Source organism: Myotis daubentonii, chromosome 18, assembly GCF_963259705.1.
Source record: "Myotis daubentonii chromosome 18, mMyoDau2.1, whole genome shotgun sequence".
NCBI lineage: Eukaryota > Metazoa > Chordata > Mammalia > Chiroptera > Vespertilionidae > Myotis > Myotis daubentonii.
The window spans coordinates 35,950,499-35,968,850 of NC_081857.1; the positions used below are offsets into that span (position 1 = coordinate 35,950,499).

General features: G+C 35.8%; 1 protein-coding gene across 1 annotated transcript in view; it reads left to right on the plus strand.

Moving 5' to 3' along the window:
* Positions 1–18,035, plus strand: part of TRIM33 (tripartite motif containing 33) — a 65,367-nt gene extending 47,332 nt beyond the window's left edge. The window contains 8 exon segments of the mRNA XM_059673856.1: positions 1,489–1,552; positions 3,566–3,725; positions 4,820–5,169; positions 7,421–7,544; positions 9,177–9,251; positions 11,205–11,357; positions 12,823–12,873; positions 12,952–18,035. Coding sequence (XP_059529839.1) covers positions 1,489–1,552; positions 3,566–3,725; positions 4,820–5,169; positions 7,421–7,544; positions 9,177–9,251; positions 11,205–11,357; positions 12,823–12,873; positions 12,952–13,164 — 1,190 coding nt within the window. The 3' untranslated portion in view covers positions 13,165–18,035.
* Positions 18,036–18,352: the final 317 nt, after the last annotated feature.

Sequence of the window (18,352 nt, forward strand, 5' to 3'; positions counted from 1 at the left end):
TTGTTGGGGCTGGCAAGTCCGAAGTCTGCAGGTTGGTTGCCATGCTGGAGACCCAGAGAAGAGCTGATGTAGCCTTGAGTGCAGAGGCAAAATTCTTTCTTCCTCTGGTGATCTCAGTCCTTTTTTTTTCAGTTGATCAGCAGGCTAGCCAGGTTCTCTAGCCAGGTTGATCTCAGTCTTTTAAGGTTTTCAACTCATTGGATGAGGCCCAAACACATTATGGAAGTTGATCTTTTATACTCTAAATCTACTGATTTAGGTGTTAATCACATCTTAAAATACCTTCATAATAACATTTAGACTGGTGTTTGGACAAACAACTGGTATTATATTCTAGCCAAGTTGACGCACCAAAGTAACAACCTCATAACATATATGTTTCTTCTGACTGCTCTATTTTTCTTCAAATACTTTAGGCATTCTTCAGCTAACTGAAGTCGTAGGAGTTTCTATCGTAGTGCACACTGTTCAGAACTCCAGTGTGCCCCTCTCCCCGGCTTTATTCATGTTCATTGCTGGACCTGTAGTTCCATTTACTTTCCATGTCATATTTTATGATATAGATCATCAGCTGAAGAATTCTTTGGTTTCAACCCAAGTTCAAAACACTTGGTAAAATAATGAAAAGTGGAAAAATTGTTTTAAAAAAAGGGTTGAGGAAAGGCAAGTGAATTTTCAAATGGTAATTTTAAAACAAAAACTTAAATTTATTGGACACTGTTAAAAAGTGACCAATCAAGTCCATGAGATGTAGCTGTCTTCCAAAACCCAGGTATTTATTGACCTTACCAAGAGTGAATGATTGAAGCAGCTCCCCCCAGATTTATGGTGCAGAGTGGTTATGGGATATATTTTTCTGGAATAAATGAGATGTTATTTTTTTCTTACTAAAACAGATTACCTCATTATTTCTAGAGAAAGAATAGTTCAAATTTAAATGTGGGTTTTGCATGAGATGCATCATTAATAGATTTTTTTGAGTCATATAATTTTTGAGGTTTAATATAATTATTCTAGAAATCTGAAAAAAAAAAAGAATAAATAATAGGAATATAAGTAGTATATTTATCAAATAACGTAGGGAAAGATGGCAAATAGCTTTCTCTTGGTCAGTTTTCATTGATCGGATCGTGTTGCTGTGAGGCTCTGGGGATGGTGCTCATCTGAGAGAAACTGGTTGAGGTCTGCCAATGATTACAAATGCCATACCTGACTTCAGGGCTAAGCCTGGGTCTGATTTTCAGGAAATTAAAAAAAAATTATGTGTTGATTTTAGATAGAGGAAGGGAGGGAGGAACAGAGGGAGAGATTGATTTGTTGTCCTACTTATCATACCCACAACCTTGGTTTATCGGTCAATGCTCTAACCAACTGAGCTATCTGGCCAGGGCAGCTAAATTGTATTATGATCATCTTGGAATCTGTAACTAGTAGGTAGAATGCTGAATATTCATACCTGCATTAATATTCATTTTGACTTATATGCAGGTTTATCCAATTCTCACACCCCTGTGAGACCCCCTAGTACGTCTAGTACTGGCAGCAGAGGCAGGTGAGTATTACATTATTAATAGGTACAATTTTTTATTAAGAATTATTTCAAATATATACTTTAAAAAATGAATATTACAGTGAACTCTTACATACTTACAGTCTAGCTTCAAGAATCACCAAGTTATGGCCAATCTTAATTCTCTGCTCATTCCCTCTTGGTCTGGATTATTTTGAAACAGATCTCAGATATACTATTTACTTGTGACTATTTCAGAATGTATCACTTAAAATATAAGGATTTAAAACTTTTATAACCACAGAACTATTATCACACCTAGAAAAAATGTAATGGATAATTCTTTAATATTACTAGAGATACAGTTAAATGTTCAGATTTCCCCATAAATATCTTTTAAAATTTCCCATAAATACCTTTACATTGCCACCAGTATATATGTTGAAGTCAGAATCAATGTATGTGAGGAGGTGTATTGTTTTTCCTATAGCATTCCATCCATTTTGTCATTTAAATACATTGCCTGTTTTTTCTCTATATTGAATTTTGATCAGGAGGTTTGATTGGATTCAGGTTTGATTTGGGGGAAAGGGTAGTGGTGCTGTGTATTCCCATAAGGGTCACATAATGTCTGGTCGGGTTTTATTTGTTTGTTTTGTGAAAGCGATCATTAATGATCATTGCCTAACCTTTTTTTTACTGGTTGAAAAATGATACATTTGAATTATTGTATTATTCCTTCTTTGTTTATTATTTTAAACAATTCTGTAAAGAGACACTTTCTGCCATCAACTATTTGGTTATGGGAAAAGCTGAGTGAGTAGATTCGTTCTCTCTATTTACCTATTGAGTTGATTTCCCAGCACCCTTCAACAGTGACCAATGGTTTTATTATTTTTAACTTTATGAACTCATATACTTAAATATATTTTATATGATCCAAACCATTGTAGATGTTATTTTATTGATGCTTAAAGTTTTTTATCTTTGGCTTGTCAGAGCTTTTTAAAGTCCCCCCCTTTTTTGGGGGGTATAACCCCAGCATCCTCTGAAGGCTTCCTTGTTTGTTGTTATAAAATGATTGTCCAGGTTCGTCTTGTACATTACCTGCTTCAGAACTGGAATCAGCCATTTCTCTAAGAAATCTGGTCATGTTAGTGAGAAATGGTGCTTGGAGACAGTCTTTTAGGTACTAGGGATACTCATTACTACTGAATTATTCATTGTTTTTTATGCCTTTTTGGTGGACAGAACTAAGAAAATGGGGGTGGTGGGAGAGAGTGTGTTTTAAGGTAAAATACAATAATGTTGACTTTTACTCTTTAGTTTAAATAATTTAGTATAATGCAAGAAAGATTTACGTTATAGGATTCTTTTGTATGCATGTGTGCACATGCATTTTGAAGATTGGTCCTTTCAAACACTTGCTTGACTTTTTAATTATACTCTAATAATCAGTACTTTTAGAAGAAAAGAATAAATTGAGTGAAAAAAAGGTGTTCATTCTTAGAAGTAATACAGTCTTACCAGTTATTCACATCTCTTGCCAGTGGTTTTGCTTTGTGTTCTAGATAGAACTGATTAGTCTTGTATCATTACATTGATTTCATTACATCGATTTCAAATAAGGACATTCTAGGTTGTTTACTATTTGTTATCCTCTTTTCCCAATTCCCTGCCCATAAAAACTAAACTAGCAATTCCTTTGAGAAGGCTTCATGAACCACTGTTGATGTTATTTTCTTCAGATGTTTGGGGGTAGAGAAGAGTTAAAACTACTTTTATAGAGAGAAGGGAAAATGATTGTTTACTAGACTTCTTACCTGGTGTATTGTAAGTGCCTCAGAACATAACATGTGTTTTTAAGATCTTCTGAAAGTTTGATTTACACTTTTAAGAATTGGAAGCTAAGTTTATACCACACTCCTCTTAACAACATTATGAAGTATCTTATCTTAAAATTAATAAATTGTCTGCTGCTTTTACATTAATGAACATTATTTTTATACACACCACACAGTCAAACATATGTGGTCTGTCTTGTTTTTTTATTAGCTGTGGGTCATCAGGAAGAACTGCTGAGAAGACAAGTCTTAGTTTCAAGTCTGATCAAGTGAAGGTCAAGCAAGAACCTGGGACCGAAGACGAAATATGTAGCTTTTCAGGAGCCGTGAAGCAAGAGAAGACAGAGGACGGCAGGAGGAGTGCCTGCATGGTAAAGCCCACTGGGGTCTGCCGGGACCCTTCCCTCTCCGCGTGTGCTAGACTGAACAGTGCTGCCGTCAACATGTGCTTACGCTTGCATTTCTATGCCGGTACTAGCCAATTATCTCTTTTTCTAACTCAGTGTCTCGAAATGTTAGCTGTAACTAATCAGAAAAGAATCATACTAAAGATTCATTTAAAATTATCTTTTCGTTTTTAATTGGTCATATTTTTTGCCATGATTTTAAGTCAGGTTCTATCTTATTCTGAATTTTTTAATCATCTCAGGCCACAAATGACCCTTGGCTATTTGCCTGGACCTGTACATCTAGAATTAAGGCTGCTGACATGAAAGAAGTTAACAATCGAAGAGTTTTGTGGTGGGGGAAGATTGCCTTTAGCTTATGAATTATTACCCATTTTAGAGTTCCCGGATGGGACACTTTATAGAATTTATAATATAGGATGAAAGAAGACACAAGTCTCTTTGTTTAGAAATTTCTATCTTGGTTTTTTTCTTCCTGCTTGGGCTTCTGTGTGGTTGGCACATAGAAATTTTAGCTCGAGCTATATATTGAATGCACTGTATGTAGGTTTAGAGAGCAGCACATTTAGCCATGGGTTTGGAGCAGTATCACCTCTTCATCCAGAACTTAATCTGGAAAGTACCTCCAAAACAGGTTAAAAGATTCTTTTTTATATTGTCATGATCTTCCTACATTTGTAGAATAAATGGGCAGAAGAATGCTCCTCAAAAGCTATGCAGTAGATTCTTGAGTGAAAAATAACACACCAACATCAACTCTCTTTAGGAAAAGTATAACCCTATGCTCACTTCCCAGTCAGTGTGCTTAGCTGTTAAATTAATTTCCTTACTATCTGAGTGAACCAATATTTCGGAGACTGCTCCCTAAAATCACAAATTAACATGCCTAAATAAATTTGGGGTTAATTTCACTCCTTTATGTCACTAATATGATTTCCAAAGTAATTTTAAGTTAGGTCAGTATATCTGTATACATGTTAACATAAGGTTACACACACACACAGCTAACAATAATGGATTAAATGATTCTTCAAGAGGTTGTCCTTGTTTTGTTTTAGTTGAGCAGTCCTGAGAGTAGTTTGACACCACCTCTCTCAACCAACCTGCATCTAGAGAGTGAGTTGGATGCATTACCAGGAGTGGAAAACCATGTGAAAACTGAGCCTACAGATACGAATGAGAGCTGCAAACAGTCAGGGCTCAGCAGCCTTGTTAATGGAAAGTCTTCAATTCGAAGCCTCATGCACAGGTCGGCAAGGATGGGAGGAGATGGCAACAGCAAAGATGATGACCCAAATGAAGATTGGTGTGCTGTCTGCCAAAATGGAGGGGATCTCTTGTGCTGTGAGAAATGTCCAAAGGTCTTTCATCTAACTTGTCATGTTCCAACACTTCTTAGCTTTCCAAGGTACCAGTGAAATAATTGATTTTTTGATGATGTTTACTTTTATAAACAAACAAACAAACCCACCAGAAAGTTAGGGCAGGTGGCCTTCTTAACCATTGCATATATAGTAAAACGGGCCTGTTCCTTTGGTATTACCTTCTAGAGAAACTAATAGTTGAACAATAAACTGTCCAAGATGTAAGTGCTGCCGCATTAATGATAAAGTGTAGTTTATTTCCTGGCCTTCAGTTTATATTTAATGTAAACAAATTAGATAAAACTCTTAATTATAAGGGGCAAGGGCAGATTTCCTCTTCAAGTTAATTTTTTAAATCTGTTGCCATCATTTTAAAAAATATATATGTTTTAATTTGAGAGGGAGAGAGAAACATCAATCAGCTACCTCCTGACGCCCCCTACTGGGGATAGAGCCTGCATCCTAGGCATGTGCCCTGACTGGGGATCGAACCAGTGACCTCTTGGTGCATGGGATGATGCTCAGTTCACTGAGCCAAACCAGCCGGGCTATTGCCATAAATTTTAATAGGTTCTACAATTATTATTTTATTTCTGAGTGCTATTTAGTTTTATGACAACTATATTAAATTTTACCCAAACTTTTTTAATGTCTGAAAGCTCTCAGAAGACATTTTAAAGAAAAAACACCTTGTAAAAACACTTTCAGTGTTGTGAATTTTTTTAGAAACAGCTTTCTCTTGACCACTGGAAGTAGTTAATTGGTTCTGCCTGCCTGAAGCACTGTGTGCAGACTTCTTAGGCTTTTATTTGGATCTAGATGAAATGTCTTTTAGTCATTAACTTTGAATAGACAATTACTGAATTACTTATTTAAAAGTAAATAATTTGGGGATAAAATAAAGAGCATTGTCCTTGGACCCCATGTCGGCTAAATCTAGTTTCAAGTATAAAACAGCTGTCATTGAGCACCCAAGGCAAGCTGAGAGGCCAGTTCATGCAATGGAATAGATGTGCTGGGCGGGTTACAACGTCGTCTAGCTGTAACTCTGTAGGGAACTAATTAACTTGATTACTTTGGGCTGCTCACAGATTTTTAGGGATCATCTACAAGTGGTAGTTGGTTTTAGAAGAGCTCTTTTCCTTCTTTAACATGTTATGTTCACACAGTTTCAACTTCAGTTGATTTCAGAGATCATAAGTTGAGTCATACTTCTTTCTGTCTTTCCTCTTCCCCAGCCCTTACCCTGGGTTTCTTTTAAAGGAAAGTAAACCAGTGTTCTTGGGGAAACTCACCTTTCCTGTCTATACATAACAAGCTTACATTTCCTCTCAGATTTCTGAGAAACAGTGATTTTAGTTGAATGTGAAAAATTCAACCTTTTGGCTTAGAACACTGGTGGATATAAAAACTGTCAGAATATTTTTCTGAAGAATTGTATTCTTACCTAAATCTTAGGAGGCATAGTCATTTGCCAGAGATGCCATAAGGGCCTTCTTTTTCTTTACTCTTTTAGAAGAGAAAAGTATTGGCGTTTTGGTCTTGAAATGAAGGCTTTTCATATTTTCCTGTCTTTGAATAGTAACATCTGCTGGAACATTAGAATTTTGCCACTGAATGCCTTCCATCAAAGGCAGAGGCTTTGGGGGGAATCGGAGCTGTTGGCACACAGTAGTGTAGTCTCGAGATGTAGACTTTACGTATGTGTGTAAGGGATGAGGAGAGTGAACATGCATGACTCACTGGAGTTTATGGTTCGATAGACTGAGCAGATTTGAAAGCTAAGGTGTATATGTGCATGTGCTTGTATTGTAAGGGTGTGTGTGTGTGTGTGTGTGTGTGTATGCGTGTGTGTATGCATGTGAGTCTAGGCTTTTGACTGGCTATGAACAAATAGTTGTTTTATTTTTGGCATGTTTAATACATGCCAAAACAGTACAGGACACCTGAGGAATTCCATGTCCTGTACTCTTTTCTTGTTTGTTAATACGGGATCATTGTGATTACTGGTGTCTGAGAATTGGTCTTACGCTGCATACTGCTCATCAGCTTTGTACTATGAGAAGACCTATTGAATGCCAAGATACTGGTTTTATATTGCTTTCCAGAAGATAATCAATTGAAGAATGACTGGGAAAATTTGGGGAAAGTTTTATCATACAATTTCACTTTATGAAAAAAAAAATAGAAACGAGAGAAAACAAACAAATTAGAGTCTTAACCTCTAGGGAATTAGCTTCCCTAGAGTGGGTTTTGTTGTCATTATATGGACTAATTGTCTGTTTTCCTCTTTAGTGGGGACTGGATATGCACATTTTGCAGAGATATTGGGAAACCAGAAGTTGAATATGATTGCGACAATTTGCAACATAGTAAGAAGGGGAAAACTGCACAGGGATTAAGCCCTGTGGACCAAAGGGTAAGTGTGAAATCAGTTGGTGTATTATTAGGGATTCTGTAGTTTTATGACTCTACATTTTTCAAGTGTGATATACATGTAACCTGATACACTTTCATTTTTTAATCTTTCCATCTGATGATATATTGATGACTTCTGAAATCTTTATCTCTAGCCCTCAGCTTTAGACTCTTATATCCAGTTTTCTCATACTGAACATGCCTCAACCAAAATCTTCGTTTTTAATTCTCTTCTTCAAAAAGCAAAAGCAATAAATAAGCAAATAACAACATAAAAACTGTACTTCTCCCCCAGTGTATTACCATTATCTCTGTTGCTCAAGCCAGAAATCTGAGAGAAATAAAAGAATCAGGAGTGACTTTATAATACTATGTTCTTACTTCCCCCAATGATTACTTTATGAGATAGCCATCATAGCCTGTCATCTGCACTACTGTAATAATCTCTTCACTGGACTCCCTCTGATTCTACTCCTGCCCCCTTACAGTCCATTTTCTGTACTGTTCATAACGTTCTTTTTAAAAATGTAAACAGGGCTATCACTCCCTTGCTTAACATCCTTGAACAGCTTCTCATTGTATTAAAAATGGAATCAAAAGTCTCTTCCTCACTTCAGTCGGATTTCTGCTCATGTAGTCCATAGTCTGATCTTCATAGAAAAATACCTTTCACATAGTTCTGTGGTTAATTATGTTTGGCTCTAATCTGATGTATATACTTCACAAAATCCCCCCTCCACTATCTATGAAGAGAAGGTATGTGTTTAGAATGTACAAACTTAAAAGAAATTTAAGCCAAATGAAAACTAAAGGTAAAATGCATTTCAGTTTATTTCTGATTTTTTAAAAATATTCTAGAGTTGGGTTGAGAAGATACAGGTAGTTTTTATTTAATTTTGAACCTGAGTGGAATAATTTCAAGAAAGGAATTAAAAACATGTCTGGCCTGCCACAGGGGATTACAACACGAGTAGCAACAGCAATAATTTATAGGTTACTATAAATTATTGTACAAAATGCTGTATGTTGCTTTTCTAACTCCTTCCATGTGTATAAATAGTTGCATTAATAGTAGATAAATTACCTTTGTTATCAGATAAGAACAAAAAGCACTCTGTCTTTGATAAGTGCATTTAAAGTAGAGCAGAAGATAGTTTCAAAACTGAACGGGAAACGAAGCGGTTTTCTTTGGGTGTAAGTTTAGTTGGAGAGCTAGTAGTAGTGATACTGTATAATAAACGGGTAATGTGCAAATGGATTGAACGGCTGAATGACCGGTCACTATGACATGATGCACACTGACCACCAGGGGGCAGACGCTCAATACAGGAGCTACCCCTGGTGGTCAGTGCACTGCCACAGGAGGAGTGCCGCTCAGCCAGAAGCCCAGAAGCCTGGCTCACAGCCTCTCCCGCCTCCACCTCACACTAAGGATTACGGTTTCGGCCAGCTCCCTGCGAGGGCTCCCGACGGCGAGAGGGTGCAGGCCGGGCTGAGGGGCCTCCCCAAGTGCACGAATCTTGTGCACTGGACTGGACCTCTAGTACTTTATAATGATAAACTCCTTATTCTCAAGAAGATCTTACTAGGCAAAAAAAACTTAAGGGTTTTCTTACCTTTTTTTTTTGGCCAGAAATGTGAACGTCTTCTGCTTTACCTCTATTGTCATGAGTTAAGTATTGAATTCCAGGAGCCAGTTCCTGCTTCGGTGAGTTGTTTTCCTTAGTACCACCCTGGTGAAGACTCCTCTGTTAAAACTCCAGCTTCTTGAAGACTCTCCTCAACCTCTCCGAGGCTCAAGTTTTCTAATACTATTTCTTCCCTCCTTGGGTTCTTTCAAGGGATATATAGTCTATGGTAACCTGTGTAAATGTTTTAGCATCATAACCTAGTAGCATTTTAAATATTTCTTATTAATCAGAAATTTTAGTAGGGCCAAGTGGATATGAGGTCCACTAGTTAAAATTGGAGTTTGTTTTTAAAGATTTTGTTGCTCTGATGGAAATGTAGTGAATTTAATTTCCATGTCCTCTGTTACCTTTAAGGTAAGGGGTAATAGGTATAATGGAAATAATCTTGAACCTAGGAGTCAGAAGACAACTTCCCTCAGTTCTGCCATTAGCCATCCTTATAACTGAGAAAATTACATATATTCTTGTCTTTACTCTTTAAACTGTGCAGTGGGAGTATTGGACTAAATTATTTCTAAGATTCTAGTTCTACGGTTCTAGGTTCTGTAGGTCGGGGAGAAAACAATCTATGTATTTGAATAAACGTGTAAAATTTAATCTTTTATACTGGCTCTGCCTTTATAAGCCCTCTTTTATGAGAAGTCAAGATTAAGAAAAGATTGGGAAAATTTTGCAAGTCAATATTCTTTGTTTAACTTAAAGGGGACTTTAGTAAGGAATAAATATTGCCTCCGAAGTCCCATAGCAAAAGGAACATAAGAGGTGCTTAGTGCATCATAAATGGTCTGAGACTATGCTATACATCTTTTATTTGTTAGCCAACATTTGTTGAATTAAGATGTTACTGAATACCAGATGTGCTATACAATATTGAATAGTAGATTTGTGTACTGAATAGCTTCAGAAATGAATTTTACAGCACAGAAGGTCTAGACCAGCGGTTCTCAAGCTGTGGGTCGCGACTCCTTTGGGGGTCGAATGACCCTTTCACAGGGGTCGCCTAAGACCATCGGAAAACACATATATAATTACATATTGTTTTTGTGATTAATCACTATGCTTTGATTATGTTCAATTTGTAACAATGAAAATACATCCTGCATATCAGATATTTACATTACGATTCATAACAGTAGCAAAATTACAGTTATGAAGTAGCAACGAAAATAATTTTATGGTTGGGGGTCACCACAACATGAGGAACTGTATTAAAGGGTAGTGGCATTAGGAAGGTTGAGAACCACTGGTCTAGACACAAGGAATATGTTTTGTGCAAATAGTAATCATCTGATATTAGCAGGTCTGTCTTGCCTTTAAGTTCATGAGAAAGTGACTTTCAAATTATTTTTCATGAACTATTGAAAAAGCTTCTCTATGTTTAGTTATTTCCCGAGGATACAAATTTTTGGCCAAGAGTCGGGGCCAGAACTTCCCAGCATGATCACTAAGGGGTTAAACATTATTTTTGGTGGTGGTGGGGGGGGGGGGGGCGGCGGTATTCCAATCTTTCTTCCTCTGTTGCTATGTCCACAGTACTTTGTGATAAAAAGTTAAGTCCTCTAAAAGATATCATGTTCTAATAATAATAATACCTTTTGTAACCATTTTCCCTTTCCTATTTCAAAATAACCTCTTCAGGAATCATAAAATTCTGATGAGCTACCTGTATCTTTACATTAGTGACTGGTTATCCTTGCTATTTGCTTTCTTTCCAAATTTACTTCTTAAAGATAGAACTTAGGGGCCTTCATAACATGGATACTGCCACATATTCTGAATATGATTTGATTTTCATGATAAAATTGGGGCCAAAGATAAACAGTACATTCACTATACCCCAAATTTTCAAGTAGCTGACTCATTAGTCAATACATTTTCCCCCTAAAATTAAGATGCTATGGATTTTCAAATTAAAAACAGTTTGGCATTTGGGAGAATCCTTATCTGGCCGTATTTATTTGCTCTTTTAGATACCAAACTACTATAAAATTATAAAGAAACCAATGGATTTATCGACCGTGAAAAAGAAACTGCAGAAAAAACATTCCCAACACTACCAAGTCCCAGATGACTTTGTGGCTGACGTCCGTTTGATCTTCAAGAACTGTGAAAGGTTTAATGAAGTATGTTAGCTTCCAAAATGTAGTCTGGGATTATTAGTTTTTATTTGTTTGTTGGTTTTATTGTTTGGATTTTGCTTTTCCTGCCAAGTGATTTTTCTAATTTGATTTAAAATTTCTTTTTCTGCTTCAATTCTGTCAAGAGTAAAATTGTCATCTACAGCTCCAAAAAAGAAAGTTTACTGTGTATGATTTGAAGTATATACTTAAACATAATAAATCAGGAATGTTATTAAATATCCCTTCCTGAACAAGTTGAGTTAAGTATAGAAAGTAGTCTCTAGTTAAATATGTTTTGTGGGAAACTATTATAAAAGCCTAAATTTTGGGTACATTGAGTACATTGAAGAAAGACATTTGTAACAGTGTCCTTTGATTTTATTATTGACCATATAAATGTAGGACCTTAAAATCAGCAACAACTCTCTGGTGGCTCGTTTTGAACAGTAGGCCAGAGTATATAATGTTGAGTTTTTGGATCTCAGCAATGTGACTTTCATTAACTTTGGCTTTGTATTTTTATGAGGATAAGGATTTGTTACCCATATCTTGTAAAGAAATGTGATACACACACACACATACCTCCCTTAAGGAAATAATTTTGGTTATCTTTGGGAAAAGTCAAGTTGCCTATTGTTAAGGAAATTTTTCATTATTACAGGAGAAAATGGAATTGGATGAGAATTCATAAAATCTTTAAAAAGGATTACTTTATTACTAAAGTCTCATCTTAATTACTGGTAAAAATTGAGTGCCATGTGACTATTACTAAAAGAAATCATGTTGAATCATTTAAAATTTACTCATAGCTGCTTCTGGAAGCATCTAGATGACTGTAAAAAATTTTAAAAAGTTCTTACTAGGTGAAAAGTGTAGTCACCTCAATAGCAGTATGCCACAGAGAACAGTAAAACTTCTATCAAAGTAAAATTAATACAGTCCCAAGCTTTTGTCTTGTTTTCTAATGCACTTAGGTTATTTTAAATAAATGTGCTTTCATGAACTATAGCTAGCATTTGCCAGGAAGAAGGCCCATTTTTTTCTGCTTTAGTAATAGTTAAATAATTTATGATTAACTAATTGTCATATAGATGGCATTCTGATAAAGTGGTTTGTTGAAAGTTTGGCAGATTTTTAAAAGCAACATTTCTTACATTATTCATCTTACAGATATGTTTCTCTTAAATAGATTGATATATTCTGACCAATTTCTATTTAGGTTGATCCCAGTAATTCAGAATTTGAGACAATTATTGAGGTTTCACGGTAGCTTCAGTCTTAGAACTTTGTAAAGAAAGTGGTTCCATGTTCTGTACAACTTTAGGAAGCACTTATAATCTGGTCATCGCACTTATAATCTGACACCCCTAGTATGGCTGACTCTTGTCGCCAGTCCTGTGCAGTTTTATAATTTTAGAAAGGATTTATAATTTCCCTTTTTTTTTTTTGACTCTGGTATCCTTTTTAGATGATGAGAGTTGTTCAAGTTTATGCAGAAACACAAGAGATTAATTTGAAGGTAAGCTTTTCAGACCATGCACACTTGGTGAAGGAATATGCATTACCAATAGGTGAATATCCTATCTTTTGCTTGCAGGCTGATTCTGAAGTAGCTCAGGCAGGGAAAGCAGTTGCATTGTACTTTGAAGATAAACTCACAGAGATCTACTCAGACAGGACCTTCGCACCTTTGCCAGAGTTTGAGCAGGAAGAGGATGATGGTGAGGTAACTGAGGACTCTGATGAAGACTTTATACAACCCCGCAGAAAACGCCTAAAGTCAGACGACAGACCAATACATATAAAGTAAAAAGACACGAACTTAAACCAATTGTTTAAAAAGAGAGCGAAAACACTTTTAAGTGTTGCTGGAAAATTCTGCCTACAGTGGGGGCACCTCCTTGAAGAAACTGATAGCTTTTACACAGTATTAGATTGAAACAATGGACAGAAACCACATTCTTGTCAAGAAGGGGAGACAACTCTGCACCATTAAAAGTAAAAATAAAAGTGAAATACTTTGAAGATTTCTGTTACTGAAGAGTTTTGGCTGTTAGAATCGGCAGATGTTGAGTATGTGGTATTGACTGGTGCAGGATGCTGGATGTATAAGTAAATAAATACTTGCGGGTCATGTCACTTGATAAATTGTCTCTGTGGACCACAGCGTACAGCTATTAAACAATTCTGATGCCTCTCCCTCCACACATACACACTGGCTTGTTTTCTAGTTAAAGTTGACATTTTTTATGTCAATACAGATGTGCATTGAATCATACACTTACATTTTTTCTCATTTTGATGCTATTGGGCCTTAGTTTTTATATTGGTGTAAAGAACAGTATTTTTTTTGTTCGTACTTGGAGTCTAGGGAACATGACCATTGATCATTATTTAATCAACTTTAATGGTCTACTGAAGTAAATATGGTAACTTTTCAGTAGGAGAGCATGTAATTATAGTAATCATTCCCAGAAAACACGTCCACAAATTGCATCTCTCAACCAAATCATCGGCTCCTAGTTATTCCCATGAAAGGCAGAATGTTGAATATTGGCCTAGTTTTTGTGTATTTAGATTGGATTGAGGAGGGGATAGCTGGCTCTGACCCGTCTTCCTTCATGTCAGTTTCCGATAGACCACTATTGGCAAACGGTAATCTGTCAGCTACCAAATGTGTAACATTTTCTGTATTTCACTTTGTCTTATTTGTAAATAGTGAACTAAAACTTCTGGCAGATCGGCAACATTTGCTGAGCCTGTTTTTTAAGCTAATGTGTATTCTTACTAATGTTCCTATCAAGAATGGATTTGTAATATATGCTGTCTATTTCTAATGTTCACATTCATATTTTGAGGTTCTATCTTATTTTAATAGAGAACAGACTTCTCAGAAAATCTTCAGAAGCAGCTTATTATTAAAATATCAAAATATTGAAATAAACCCGGTGGGGTTAGATTACTCATCTGTCCACCAAGTGGGACATTGCATGGACTGGGGCCTAAAGGACAGAGAAGAGACTTGTAAGTAAATCCTGAAAATGAGCCAATCCCCACTTGAATGGTTCCTGGAGTAACCCACCTTTAATCCTGATTTCAGCACCGAGGCAGATACACCACCTTGGCTCTGTCTCATTTTTCTTCTCTTCATTTGTGATGCTCATGTCCAAGATGTGTGTCTAGACTGTATACAGGCTTCTCTTTTGTTGGATTAAAAATTTTAGTCCTGCTTTTGTATGGACACATTAGAATACAAAGTGACCAAAATAGAAGACTCTCCACTAGATATTTTCAGATATCAGATTTGTGGCAAATCGTTTGCCTTTTAAAAAATCCAGCTGAAGCAGTTCAGACAGGTTACTCAGAAAAATTATTTGACATAATTGTCTAAGAGGTAAATATTTTTTAGTGCATATTGAATAAAATAAAGTGCTTTAAAGAAATTATTATGCAAACTCCTTTGGGCTGTTGTTCTTTTCTTAACAAGTGGTGGGGGTAAACATGAATATGATTCAAGCCTTCTAATGGTATTGATTTTGTCATTGCTATTGACTTATTTCATTCTCTAACTTCCTTTTGGCTTCTCTTTCAGTTTTGTTGTAAATTTAAAAAACATATTTCAAACTCATCTTGCTCAAATTTTAAAGAAGAGTTTTCTGATAAGAGGGAGAATATTGTTTAAAAAATGCTTTTATCTGTGCTTATTCCCCTCTTTCCTATAATATTTGTGATTTCATTATCAGGAGTCATACCTAAGGGCACATTTTTGAAAACTGGAGAGTTAGCCGTATAGCTTCATTTTGTCTAATGTTTTTTGTTTGCTCTCTTTCACTATTACTAGATAGTAAGTCATAAATACTTTCTACCAATGGCAGAAGAAACAAAATTTTAAGTAAATATTTATTTCTCAATACTTGGGGCCTTAAAAGATAATGTGTTCTCTTAAAGATATTACCATGTTAGATGGGGTTTATCCCCTTTGTTTTATTTTAAAATTGGTTCTTTGGTTCTTAAAAAGCCACCTTATTGTCAACATTTAATAGGCTCCATTTCTGTTAACAAGGTAATTCATACTGCTGAGGAAGTACCATTAGTTAATAGCTGTCCATAAACCACCATTAAATGAAGTTGTTCACTTTAGATTTCATTTAAAGCTTTTTTTTGCACACTGATCACTGTTACTAAGCTGATCTGTGCACTGATATAACTGTTCAAAAGTATTAACTTGATATTCAGAAATCTTACATGATTTCCTATTATGTTTTAAAAAGACAAACATTGTATATCAGTTCCTGTTCGTTTTTATACTCTCACATTTGTATTCTTCCTTGAAAGGCAGTATTTTAGATTTGGAGATGTTAATGTTTCCTTAAAGGTTTGCAAAGTTTTCGCCACATTTCAGTTCCTATCTGCTATGAGAACACCAAGAATAAAGTGTTCCTTAGTCTATTCCGCTGGCCTACATTTGTATATTTTAACACTGAGCTGAGCTGATTCATTGAAGGAATTGCTTTATAAGGTGAAGCATGTGCGTGTTCCAAATCGTTAGATTGTAGGTCATGCTCTGTATAGAAATATCAAATCACGGCCGCAGAGAAGTGATTAGGCATTGGAGCCATTGTTGAAATTAATCCATTTTGGAATCAACAAGGTACTTTCTGACTCTGTTTCTTATATGAGGGAATTTTAAATAAAATTTAAAGTTAGTTCTCACTTTTTGTTGTAACAGTTTTTAAAATTTTTCATTAATCCAAAGAAACAATGTTTTTAAATAGAAGCAAAAGGTTTATAGTGTGCAATTTGTAGATTTATCAATTACCTCAGCAGGTATCCTGCCATGTAATTAATTATTAGTGATTAGTGTTAATAAGTTAAAAGATTTAGGTCTTCTGACTATGCCCTTGGATTATGGCCTACCATATGTTACTAAACAGCCTCTCAGTATCCAAAATGGGAGTAGATGCTGTGGCACCCTCTCCCTTTACCTTTAAAAAAAAGTTTTTATTGATTTTGTAGAAAGAAAGGAAAGAAGGGAGAGGGAAGGAGAGAGAAATACCAATGATAAGAGAGAATAATCTATTGGCTGCCTCTTGCACGCCCCCTACTGGGGATCGAGCCTGCAACCTGGGCAGGAATCGGTGACCTCTTGGCTCCCGAGTTGATGCTCAAAGCACTGAGCCACACTGGCCAGGCACCCTTTACCTTTTGAGTCCCTTACCTACTTCCACTCACACATAACAAATGAAGTATGAAAACCTCACTTCTTGTTAGCACTGCTTATTTGCATAATCAGCATTAGATCAGTGAGTAGCTCTATAAAATCTACCCCATCTCTCCTAATTGAAACAATGAAGTTCTTCACTCACCATCTGGATTAGTAGTCTGCTGAAGGCGAGCCACGGTTTTCAAGGTGCATCACAGTTTGATCATGCATTGGACCTAGATGTTCTCCTCCTCACAGTCATCTCCCTGATAAAGCAATAACACTGCTTTACTTCCGTCTGCTGCCTCAGCACGCCATAACCCTCTCCTGGATGGTGACTTTCTAGGAAAGTTTGTATGCATATCACCCAGTCTGTCTATTAAAAATTAAGAAAAGTAAATGTATGCTGGAGCTAATGACAATATATTGTGGCATTTTATTTTAAAAATTGGGGAAAGTTGCATATTTTTTTAAAAGTAGGTGTTTGAGTAAAAAAATTGAAGGTACTTTTTTAAGAAAAAAATTTATATGCCTCAGTTTACATAGACATTTCAGATTTCAACATGTTACTCTGGGATATAACGGTTTCTTTTACTTGGTCAAAATGCATGTGTAGCATTTCTTCAGTCTTAGTTCCTTGTGTTTGCCTTTGTGGTCTTTTATATATATTTTTATTGTATCGGAGAAACAAAATTATCCTCAAAAATAAATCCATTGGATATATTTGTTATAATCAAACTACAAAATGTACAAATTAAGTTGAGCCCTTTTCTAGCAAGTGATCTTTAAAATGAAAAGTGCTGTTCTTTTAAATTCACCAAATTTGTATGTGGGAAGGCACAGAAATAATTTTCTAAGTGCCACTGCAATATTCCCTTTCAAGTGTGGCCTAAATTTCAATCTTAACGAAATGCATGTCTGCTCCTGTTCTGAAAAATGTAGGCATTTACTATGTTTTAAATCACAGTGAAAGATGTATATAAACCTATAAAAAAAGATTTGTGCAATCTGAAAGCCTGTTAATTTTCTATGTAGAAATACTGACACACGAAAGGGTTAAATTCACAGCCTTCCTGGTTCCTGGCTTCCAGTATTTCAACTGGTGTCCTCCCCTCATTTTATTACTACGACTACCACAACTACTATTATTTTTGCACATAGTTAACTACCCTTCAATATGATTCTTAAAGAAAAAGTGCTGTTTCTGTGGTATTGTATTCTCTAAATAATCATATTTAATTTTTTAAAACAAGGTTGCAGTTTCTAGTTGTTCCGTTCCTGTGTTTTTTGCTGGTGTGTAATAAAAGCAAGATTTTCTTTTCATGGTTATTTAATACATTAGCTGCCTGTAAATATTTCTTGTTATAATGCTCTGGAATGTGTTGTAGAAGTTGTATTAGATTAGTTTAAAGCCTTGTTTGAAAGCCACATTGTTTTGGTTATTTCTATTAAATTAGAAAATTGAAAACGTTTTCAAATGAATTTCTTTTTTTCTTCCTCATTGAGTTGAGAATCATTTAAATTCATTAAAAATATTTGTACTGCGTGCAGGCACTGGAGATACAGTGGTGAACAAGGTAAAATACAGTCCCTGCCCTCACAGGAGTTTTAGACTCGTGAGAATGGTGCATGTGTGACGGAAAGTAGCTCAGCATGTAGTAGGAACACACAGGACCCCACACTTTGTTAGTCAGGGAGGTGATCTCCTCCACGAATAAAAGATAAAACTGGCCCAGGCAGAGAGTGAAAAGAGAAGCCTGACAATGAGAGGATGTGTTTGTATTTCAGGGCCTGA